The 11,978-nt window shown below is 49.7% G+C and overlaps 1 protein-coding gene across 1 annotated transcript; it reads right to left on the bottom strand.

Annotated features, from left to right (window-relative positions):
* Positions 1-327: 327 nt before the first annotated feature.
* On the bottom strand, positions 328-10,206 carry LOC125949900 (probable chitinase 10). Its single transcript, XM_049677365.1, has 10 exons — positions 10,101-10,206; positions 8,253-8,327; positions 7,957-8,165; positions 7,360-7,880; positions 4,335-7,294; positions 4,064-4,249; positions 3,725-4,004; positions 2,663-3,660; positions 1,963-2,588; positions 328-1,871 (listed from the first exon to the last, which is right to left on the bottom strand). The coding sequence occupies exons 2-10, from the start codon at positions 8,274-8,276 to the stop codon at positions 479-481; spliced, it is 7,197 nt and encodes a 2,398-aa protein (XP_049533322.1). The 5' UTR covers positions 8,277-8,327; positions 10,101-10,206; the 3' UTR covers positions 328-478.
* Between the last annotated feature and the right edge of the window lie 1,772 nt (positions 10,207-11,978).

Here is an 11,978-nt window from a genome sequence, read left to right on the forward strand (position 1 = left end):
TAATTGTAAAGACCAAAGAAATGACTCGTCTAGAAAATCTACTGAAGTACAGTATGTCAATGCTTCTATGGTCATCGAAATTACTACTACCATCGATATTAAGGTATGCTAGAAGCTGTGGCTAGTAGCTTGTCTTACTTTGAGTATGGAAGGGCATTTGAAGAAGCAGCTTAGCAAGGCTTTAATCAGTTTGCAGATGACGAATGGCCGACAAAACCAGCATCATTGTTCGGCATTCTTTTATTCAATTGTTAGTTAACAAGTCAATATTTTTGGGACAGTTTTTTCTTTCTACGAAACAACGTTTAATGGTTTTTGTTTTACGGTTCTACTCATATCTTTATTGTAGCAGTAGGTTACTTTCAAAGTACATTTTGCACGATTGTTACATTCTAATTAGGATTATTTATGACACAAATCCGTAGGACGATCCATATAGCGCATACGGCCATCGCTCTTGTGCGTGATTCCGATTCCCTTAGGTACAATTTTCCGGCGATTGTGTGCTGATGCGCCCAAGCTCCAGATTCATCGTTCTCAGCAGCGGATGGGTTCCGCATCCACACTTTCCCCGGAAATCATCCAAATCCAGCGCCCATACCATTCCGCCGCCAAGGTTCATTTGCTTCACAAACTGTGATTTACGCCGTATTTCATCGACATCATCGTACGATACCCACTGATTGCCACTGTACGCGTACGGTCCGATTCTGCCTTCCGGATCGCGCTGCACTGACCAACCACGACGATTGACCTTCTCGCATATCTCGTAGAACGATAGGAAGCCCCCAGCGCGTGTGAATTCTCCCGCCTCCCCTGGTCCGTACGATTTATCGTTTAACCCATTTCGTCGCGCATCGGCAAGCGAAAATGATTGCCCATAAAGGGGCATGCCCATGACCAACTTTCTCGACGGTGCGCCCTTTTCGATCCAATAGTTGATGGAAAAGTTTGCATTAAAGTAGTCGTACGTATCACCCGGATAGTAGTAGAGCGGCGCAACGTGTCCCGTTTGTTTGTCCCAATTTCCGTGGAAATCGTAGGTCATGACGGCAATCCAATCGAAATATTCCGCCAGCGCAGGCACATCGTACCCAGCATCGATTACCATTTTGCTGGGCGATACGGCCGCCGATAGGAGCCATTCGCGCGGCCGGAACTCGACAGCCAGCTCTCGCACTAACCGTGCGAATCCTTCCTTCTCGTCAGCGTATCCTTTCTGGCAGTCCACCTGCCAACAAACGGGATACTCCCAATCCAGATCCAAACCATCGAAGTCGTACTTCTCGATAAACTCGATGGCATGCTTAACAAACCGTGCCCTGGCCGCTGCATCCCGGACCAATTTGCTGTACTTATCGCCCAACGAATCATTCCAGCCACCCAGTGCCAGCGTTACCTTCGCGCCCTTTCTTTTCTGCTCCACCACGCGCTCATAGAACCGATTATCGATGTCGGCCCACGAGTCGTGCGTTTTGATAGTCAAACTTTCGCGATCCAGCACGGCAAACCCATACACGATGTGCGTGCAGAGTGTACTTTCAATATCGTCCGGTGTGTACTTGCCATCCCCTTGCCGGTACCAGGCCCAGTTAGTGAAGTAACACACGACTTTGTAGTCATTGTTTCCGGTCAGTGGAGTGTCTGGTTTGGAAGGAGCCACGGTGGTTGTGGAAGGTTTCATAGTAGGCCGCTGCTGCTGGGTCGTTGTAGTAGAAGGGCGTCGAGTGGAAGTTCGCATTGTCGTAGACTGCCAGCTGGTACCTTCGGTAGTTGGAGTCACTGATGCTACCGGGCCTTGCTTGTTCTTACATTTGCTGTTCTCTGCCCAATCGCAATAACCATCATTCCAGAGAGTGTTCGCAGGACACCTGTAAAGAGCGGAAGATCAAGATGTCGTATTTTGTTGAGCACATCAGCTTCCGTGTGTGTAACGAACGAACGAAATAACGCTTCTCTTACGTTTGCAAATATCGTTTACCATGCGTGCATACATAGTACTTGGAGCAATCCGTTTCATGAGGGACGAACAATCGGCCATCGCACACTCCTTTCGAGCTGTCAGTATCTATTGCATCAATAGATGGTCTTGTGGTTCGCATTGTGGTCGTAGGACGGCCGGTAGTCCGGGTAGTAGTAGTCTGCTTACGTGTCGTTGTCGTTGTTGCCCGTGCCGTACTTGTTCGCATGGTGGTTGTGGTCGAAGGTGTGGTCATTGGTTTCGAAGTAGTTGGTCGGTTGGTTACTGTCGTCATGGCCGTAGTAGGACGCTCTTTGGGTGGTTCGTTGGGTTTTCCCTTTCCAAGGGTGCACTTCGGTCCGGGCCCGGGGTAGTTACGTAGCACCCGGTTAATTGTTCGCAGTAACGGATACTCCTCACAATCACAGAGATTTCGGAAATCGTCTAAATCCAAGGCCCAGATCATGGCCCCACCGAGACCCATCGCCTTCACGAACTGGCTTTTGTGGCGAATCATGTACTGATCGTCAAAGGAAACCCACTGATCGCCCTTGTACGCGTACGGTCCCATGCGTCCTTTGCGGTCTCTAACGACGTTCCAGTTTTTGTCACGAATATTGGCGCAAATCTGGAATAGGAAAATGGCAAACATTTACATTACTATAAACTGACTGCTCCCAAGGCCGAGGTAGTCGATATTACCTCATAATAAGACAAAAATCCGCGAGCCCTCGTTTGATCGCCTGCTTCACCGCCACCGTAAGTTTGGGCATTCAGATCGTGATTGTTGGCGTCCGCCAGTGAGAACGATTGACCGTACGTGGGCATTCCCATGACCAACTTGCGTGGATCCGCTCCTTTCTCGATCCAGTAATGTATGGTGAAGTTGGCGTTGAACGTTTTATCGAAATCATCCGGATGCTCGTACATCGGGGCCACATGGCCAGTCTTTTTATCCCACTGGCCATGGTAATCATAGGCCATCACCGCTATCCAGTCCATGTAATCCGATAGGGTGGGTACATCGTAGCCGGCATCGATGACCTTCTTACTTGGCGAGACTGCTGACGAGAGTAGGTATCCTTTCGGTTTAAACACAGAAGACAGTTCCTTCACCAGCTTTGCGAATCCTTCCTTCTCATCCGCGTATCCTTTGTTGCAATCAACCTGCCAGCAAACCGGATACTCCCAATCCAAATCCAGCCCATCGAAGTTGTACTTCTCGATGAACTTCATCACATTATCAATGAAGCGCTTTCTAGCCTGTTCGCTTCTAACCAACCGGCTGTACTTATCACCAGCAGAATCGTTCCATCCGCCAATGGCAACGGTTACCTTTTTACCCTTCTTCTTCATTTCCACCACACGCTCGTAGAACCGATTATCGATGTCGGCCCACGAATCGTGCGGTTTGATCGTGAGCGCTTCCCGATCCAGCACCGCAAACCCGTATACAATGTGCGTACACAGTTGGGGATCAATATCTTCTGGGAGATATTTTCCATTTCCCTGCCTATACCAGGCCCAGTTGGTGAAGTAGCAGACAACTTTGTAGCTTTCTCCATCAACCAAGTTCTCCTCGATCTCGGCACTGTCCATTGATCCTGGCTGTTGCTTTTCGGGCGAAGAGATTCCGTTGAGATTCTGGGTAGCCGATGGTGAGTTGTTGTCGCTGTCCATGGAGCCAAGGACCACAGATGCTACGGAAACAATAGTGGATAAGCATGTGTTCCGTACTGTGCATCATTTGTTGATAATACTTACGCAGCACTTCGTTACCGGTTGGTGCATCGCGCAACCCTTCCCGAATGGCAGTCAGCAGAGGATGACTTCCCTGGCCGCAGCGATCCTTGAAGTCGTCTAAATCCAGTGCCCAGATCATTCCACCACCGAGATCCATGGCACGGATAAATTGTACCTTTCGCAATAATGATTCCTTATCGTCGAATGACACCCACTGATTTCCCTTGTAGGCGTATGGTCCCATTCGCTGCAGCGAGTCCTGCACCACCGTCCATTCTTTGTTCTGTATACGGTCACAAATCTGAACAGAAGAAACCATTAGATCCATCATATTGAAGAACGCTTTCACTTAACACTCACCTCGTAATACGATAAAAATCCGGCCGCTTTGGTGAACTCGCCAGCTTGTCCCGGCCCCGGGGCTTTAGCGTTTAGTCCATTCTTCTTCGTATCTGCTAGTTGGAAAGATTGACCATACAGTGGCATTCCCATGACGATTTTTCTCGATGGTGCTCCCTTCTCAATCCAATAGTTGATGGAATAGTTCTAGTTTTCGTAAGACGCAAGATACTCGTCATTAGCTATCGGGTCAACTCTCCGGTCAAACCAAATTTCAATTATCGATACTTACTGCATTAAAGAAATCGATTTCATCTTCCGGGTGATAGTACAGCGGAGCGACATGGCCAGTTTGTTTGTCCCACTGGCCATGGAAATCGTAGGTCATGACAGCAATCCAATCGAAGTACTTTGCCAACGCTGCCACATCATATCCGGCATCAATGACAGTCTTACTGGGTGAAACGGCAGCAGACAGCAACCATCCACGGGGCCTGAAAGCTTCGGAAAGCTCCCGTACTAGCTCCGTGAATCCTTCCTTCTCATCCGCGAACCCTTTCTTACAGTCCACCTGCCAACAAACGGGATACTCCCAGTCGAGATCGAGTCCCTCGAAGCCATACTTCTCCAGGAAACCGATCACATGCTCCACAAACTTTGCACGGGCAGAAGCACTGCGCACCAAGCGGCTATACTTATCGCCAGCCGAATCATTCCACCCACCGATGGCAAGTGTCACTTTAACTCCCTTTTCCTTAGCGGCCACCACCCGGGTATAGAACTTGTTGTCTATATCTGCCCAGGAGTCGTGTGTCTTAATTGTCAGCGTTGAGTAATCCAGCACGGCAAATCCGTACACGATGTGTGTACAGAGATCGGTTCGGATGTGGTCCGGAGTGTACTTGCCATATCCCTTCCGATACCATGCCCAGTTCGTGAAGTAGCATACCATTTTGTAGTACCCGGACAGTGGATCAAGCACTGGCGGCGGTGTGGAGGGTGCTCTTGTCGTAGTAGTCGTTCTCGTGGTGGTTGTTGTTGTTGTGGGACGTTTTTCTGTCGTAGACACCACATACTGTGGACCATCTATATCCTGGTTCGAATTCTGCCACGAGTTATTCTCATCCGAATTGTTTTCCGTACTCTCGGGAATTCCTCCCGGGGAGCAACGGGCATTAGCCGGCCAATCGCATATATGCAACTGTTGATTCCAATGCAAACCATCGGCACAGCTAGCCGACTCTAGACGGCCCCAGTTGCACACCAAATACTGACTGCAGTCGCCCGGATATGGAACGTGCGTGTTACCATCACAGGGATCGTCTTCCGATAGAACCTTTAGGGCGCTCGATTTACGCAGGAGCCTGAAGTAAAGCTCGTTGCTTACGCAGTTTACGTTCTCTTCCCAGTCGCAATTTTTATCCGTCTGGCTCCAGTACAGATCTGGACCACACTGCTGTTCCACCTTTTTCTCGTTGACACAAATGTAGAAACTGTCGCAGTTCCTGTGCGGATAGTATTCTCCATTCCGGCATGTTTCCATCGGACCACCGTTGATTGGAGCAGCGGGAGTTGTGGTCGTAGTAGTAGTAGTAGTTGTTGTTGTTGTAGTCGTAGGTCTGGTCGTGGGTCTGGGTGTGTTTGGGACCCTTGCGGGAGTAGTCTTCCTTCGAGTAGGGCGAGTCATTGGTTCTTGCGTAGTTGTCGTCGTACGTCTGTTGGAAGTCGTCGTACGTCTCGAGGTAGATGTTGTTGTTGTAGATTGCTCTGTGGTTGATGCTGTGCTCGCCGTTGATACCATGTCCATTTCACATTTCGCTGAAGCTGGCCAATCGCACAGTTTACCTTCCGCGTTCCAATGGAGACCGCCAGCGCAGAACTGTTGCTTAAACTCCGACAGCACACAGCGATAGTACGAGTTACAATTCGTTGGATGTGCCTTGTATTGATTCGCTTCACAGCTTTCGGCGTTACTTAGCTCCGGCATTATTAGGCCAGGTACGGGAATTGTTGTGCCAACCGTCGTAGCTGCCGGTGGACTGTCGGTAGTCGTACTTGGCGATGTCGTTCTACGCGTTGTTGTCGTTCTTGCGGTGGTAGTTGTTGTACTTGTGCTTGTGGTTGGAGCCATTGTGGTTCTACGGGTAGTGGTTGTACTATCTGGCGTCCATGATGGCCATGTTGTGTGTGAGTGAGCCGGTGTGGTAGTAGTACTGCCAAGACCACTCTCCGGACCAAACGTCATCTCCGCCGGTACTGGAGTGACTGGTCGCGATGGTCGCGAACAGTCCATGCTACTCGGGGTGGGAGTATTCAAGCGTCCTAGGGCGCGGTTAATGGCCCTTAGCACCGGATAGCTTTCCTCGCAGCATCGGTTCTGGTAGTCGTCTAAATCGACCGTCCAGGCGGCGATACCACCGAACCCAGACTTGATGACGTACTTTGCTTTCGCCGTTGCCGAAACGGGATCGTCATAACCAACCCACTGATTTCCGTCGGTAGCGTATGGTCCCGACTTCATCGATGCATCTCTACCAACGGTCCACTTTTGCTTGCGCACCCTTTGGCAGATCTCGTAGTAGGCCAGCATTCCGGGTTGTTTTGTGTCTTCGCCAGCATCACCTGCTCCTGTAGCAGGACTTCCCTCGCCTGGTGCACCCCGTGTGCTCTGAGCTAATGTAAACGTTTGACCATACATCGGTACCCCCATGATAAGCTTCTGCTTATCAGCTCCCATGTTGACCAGCAGCTGCATTGCGTAATCCGTGTTGTACTGTGGATACTTATCGGTGGTGCTCCCGAAGAGTGGACTGACATGGCCTGTCTGTTCTTCCCACGATCCATGATAATCGTACGTCATGACAGTCATGAAGTCGACGTGTTTCGATATCTCCACCATATCATAGGCCACAGCAATGACCTCCTTGTAACCGGAGATACTAGTGCTGAGCAAGAGGTTTTCAGGCTCAAATGCTTTGCGTAGTTCGCGGATCAAATTGGCAAAGTTTCTCTTGTCGCTCGCCGAACCCTGTGAGCAATCGCTCTGCCAGCAAACCGGATAGTTCCAGTCCATGTGCAGTCCGGCGAAGCGATGTTTCTTCAGAAACACGATCGCATTTGTGATGAAATTCAGACGGTTACTAGAGGATCCTGTTAGCTCGGAATACTTCTCGCCCGCTGAATCGGTCCATCCTCCTAGTCCGAGCAACACGGGAACATCTCCGGCAGCAGTAACGGTCCTGCGGTACATATCTATGAAATTAATCGGTCGATAAATAACCAAATTCATATCTGTCTATTACACATCGTTTGCTTACTGTTATCCACATCTGCCCAACTGTCAAACTCCTTCATCGTTAAAGTGATGGGATCGAGCGACGCGAACGAGTACACGATATGGGTACACAAACTGGCGTCCAGATTTTCCGGAACAAACTGGGCCTCCCCTTTACGATAGAAGCCCCAGCTTGTCATGTGACAGACGACGTTAGAATCGCCCTTACCGGCTTGCCGATAAGCGGAGGATAACTGCAATGCACTCACCGGAGAGCTCACTATATCCTTGCTACTAAGCAGCTGCTGGTATGGAGATCCTGCCCGATAGGGCATCGGTCGATTGGACGGCTGTGCTGGTATGACGTAGGCAGCGAACTTATCGTCTCCTTGGAAGAAACTCTTGAAGCTTTCGGCAGCAACCGTTTTCGGTGAGGTAGTAATCCACTTTAACTGTTGCTTGCTAACAACATGCTTCACCTTGCTCACCGTATCCTCAATGGCATCGTCCATATCGATGATCCGGAACTCTACCGAATCCCGTAGCGGAAGACGTTCATCGATGCTACGGAAGGGATGATGTCTTAGCTTTAGCTTGCAGATCTATTTTCTAATTCGATAATGATACAAAGAATACTTACAGATTGGCCGGAATACTTTCGACGGCACTACGCAGCGGGAGTGACTCACTACCAAAGTCATGGCTATCCGTATCGGCTACCTGCTTCTCGAATCCATGGGCTGGTATTCGTTCGACGCTGCTTCGGACAAAGCTCACGGGTTCCGGTTGTTCAATGCGTATGGCCAACACCGTGCAGCTCACCAGCCAAAAGACACCGACAATGGCCAACTAACCGTGCGAATGGATTTGTTAAGAACAATTGCGGAGAACCCCATCCCACAGAATGGCAGCCGACTCATCACAGACAGGACTTACCACTTTATACAGCGCCAGACTCATTGTTTCGCTTTCACCTCATCGGAGCATTGAATTGAATTGAAATGAATGTGTCTGTAATGGTTCGAGAAATGTATCAATACGATATTATATAGTAACGAGCTCAAGATAGGAAATAGGCTCGAGCGGAATGTTTAGGCGGAAACCCAAATAAGTCCATCAAGTGTCCCACCAAATGGGGTCAACTGCCAGCATGTTCTCCATTTCCACAATGAGTCAACAACACAGCAGCTGGGAAAGGACAAACGGAGACGGGTACAGCAACAACGAAAATAATTTTCAAGGTCTATGTCATTGGCCCAACGGTGAACGAACGCGGCGGCATAGCATTAATTGACCGTCACCGTCACCGGTGACGGTGAAACCTGTTCCCACCAGCAGCACGTGCCCATTCAACTTCAACATCTCGTGAGATGGGCGCAGCAGAATGCTACTACGAAAGCTATGATGATTCAAGTCTCGCGTCGCTTACACACGATACCGCTAGAATATGTAGGTGCTGCGCGATCGAACGATCCATGGCGACGAACCCGCGGAACGGAGCGAACCGAACCCAACAAGAGTAACAGGTAGGGGTCGTGCGAGCAGATCCCGAACCGTTTATGCCGCTCCAGCGATGTTGCTTCGTTCGCAACCGCTTGCCTGCTGGGATGTATATTCTTGTGCTTCGCCAAATCTTTCTCTCGGGTCTCTCGCTTTACTTCTTCGGTGAACCCCTGTAGCGATCGTGTTTCGTTCTGGTCACTAACGGAGGCCGCGCACACGTTGTGGTTAAAGCCGTATGGTGTGCTGCTTCAGGTGCCGTGCCACCTTCCAGGGACAACCGCGCGGCGCAGGCTTCGCCATTGCGCGATGATTATTGATTCTGACCTCGTTGCAGTTGCGTGCTACTTCGCGACATTGATGTCGGCGATATTTTTGGACAGTGTCCACCGCAACGACTCCCTCGACAGGTTTCCCTCCACTGTTTTCATAATGGGCGGCAAACGCTTTAATCAATAATTTGGAAGACACTTCACGTTCGTTCTGGTGACCAAGAAACCAGAAAGCTGAGATGAGCTTTCACATTTGTGGGTTTGCTGATAAATGTAGCACTACCATAGGAAGCATTCACTAAATACACATTCTTGCCCCGTCTCGGTTCATCCACAAACAAGAACAGCACTCGATGAAGAAAATGAGGCCACGGAGCACGGCCACGGACCACGGATCTAACGGTTTCACGCTTCTTCCTTGGTGGCTGCCAAAGTCTCGAGCGAGTTGACCAGCGCAACCACTCTCCAGTATATTCGCAATTCAAATTAACCCCCTTCTCAGGTTCGATGATTGTCGAATTACAAATTGGCGTCTAACAGCACACGAACGATGGCAGCCAAATTGTAGCTGCAGCTGCAGCTATCCCACATATATACGCTACACCAGCGCTTAGGGCACTTAACGCAACATCAACTTTCACGATGCTACCAGGCGGAGTGTCGGAGCTCGCGAGCCGTTTAGTTTTATGATTCCTCGAGAATGCAGCGGACGAGAAGCACGTAATCAGTGGATAGGCGCATTATGTTCTCCACACACACACACAGGTTACACCACTTGTTGCCCTTCAGTATCTCTCATTCAATGATTTCCCATGCACTTTACTGCATTGGATGGGCGTACTGGCTATCTACTGGTTACACTACTGCTGCACACAGTATGCAATACAATTTAGCACAAGATTTCGATTCAATGCCTCTTGATTTGTTGCAGCCCCATGGACCATCCACCGTCGTTGAATTCGGACTCATCCTATGCGCCCAACTTACACGATCGGATTTCTATTGCACTCACGGTTCAGTCACGTCGAACACTTCCGCCACCTTGGTATTATTCGGACTTGCACTTCACCTCGCACTCGCAGAAACACGCACCACCGTCGCTTGAAGACACCGACGAGCCGACTAATTCTTATTCATCCCGAACTCCTTCTTTTATACCTTCAGTAGCCCCCGGGATGGCGTGGACCGATGAGCAACAAACGATGGCCACGGCGATGACGGCCAGTAGGGCGGGCGGAACCTGGCGTACAAACTTGTTCTGTGACAAAATGGTATTCCTGCTCTTTCTTCTCCTTTTTGTTCTAGCAGATCGGAGAAGTTTGATTTCAAATGAGGGAAAAAACAACATCAGCAAAGGCAATATTTAAGATCCTCGCAATCGATCCACCATGGAGGTGTTTGCCGTGGTTTGGAAGGTAAGTAATTTTATGTTCGGAACAATTAGTTTCTAAAACAAAACGACAGGAGTCAACTATAACTCCAGAAGTAATTCCATAAATTGCCGGTCGGTTTTTTGCAGTGAAGGAACGGACAATTGCAGCGGAAGTGCAATAACGTGTAGCAATAGCCTTCAGATACGCTAGATACGTTGATTCGCTTATCGGCGGCCATCGTGCACTCGACGCACCAGCTAGAATATAAACCAACCTGGAGAAAATATTAGATCCACGTGCACCGTACACGTATCTTCCGCCGATTGACATTGGGCCGAGTAGCTGCTGTGCCTAGAGCATTCATTCCGCAAGTCTATTTTGTAAGTCTTGGCGCATCGCTGTAACTCAAGGTTTAGATAAAGATGTGAGCAACAACCCAGATACTGCCGGTGCAGCGATTCTCATGCAAAAAAGCCAAAGGTAACCAGCGGCAGCGGCAGCAGCAGCAGAATCGGCTGGACCTGCCCTCAAGACTTGTCGCGGTGAGTTCACTGGATACGATCTGGCTGGTCTTGTGGACTATCGGGGCGTATCTCGCTGCTTAAAGTGCTCCAGTTCTTGTGAGGCGTCGGGATGCCGCGGGAGCAGTTGCACACGCACAGCTCAGGCAACCTTAGGTGGTTGCTCGGGCTTGGGTTGCTCTCGAACCGGTATTCGTGTCCCGGGCTGTAAAAGGCTGTTGTTCGCCCTTGATCTTCAACGCACCATATTACGCCACAGCTGAAGCTAATGCCAGGGCCTCGGAATCCTTCGGGCACGATTTTAACAAAGTTCTTCCTACGGGACTGGTCACGATACAGCACCGACCATCGCGGTGGTATTTCGCTCAGCTCAACCCAAAATTCATCGCTTCCCCGTTCGATTGCAAACGATTTCCGAAAAACTGAGCGCTCGCGCCCCACAAACAGGTTCTGGAACGACGACGTAATGTGTGCGCGACGGGGGCGGTCGAACAATATGCGATCCGTTCTTGGCGGGCTGTGGGAGCTGGGAAGATTTGCTAGAATTTCTGAAAATATCCCCTTCCGAAATGCTAAATAAATTTATTGAAATGCCGAATGTACCGTTGCTTTCGAACGGTGTCCCATCCTGCCCATCCGAACCATGAGACAGTGCGTGTTCACAACGGATCTTAATGCGGCTTAACTTTGACTTATGCAAATACGCGCGATCCTCGCCCGATCGTGCGCATTCTGAAAGGTCTCAGCTGGGGTACCGTGAAAGTTTGCGTAAAATCCAGATGTATCACCAGTGTGTGATGTGCGTTCTAGAACGGCAGAACTGGCTGGTGACGGCAACGCAAACATCTTTGCTTTCAGGTGAAATCGTTAAAACGCCATCAAATTAATGTAGCAGAGCAGATCAAATTACTGGCCAGAGAATGCGGTCAAGCAGAAAGCAAATCTGTCTCAGTTCTCGCAGCCTCTCAACGACTTCAGTCGGTCATTGACTTTTGG

The sequence above is a fragment of the Anopheles darlingi genome, chromosome 2 (genome assembly GCF_943734745.1).
Source record: "Anopheles darlingi chromosome 2, idAnoDarlMG_H_01, whole genome shotgun sequence".
Lineage (NCBI taxonomy): Eukaryota > Metazoa > Arthropoda > Insecta > Diptera > Culicidae > Anopheles > Anopheles darlingi.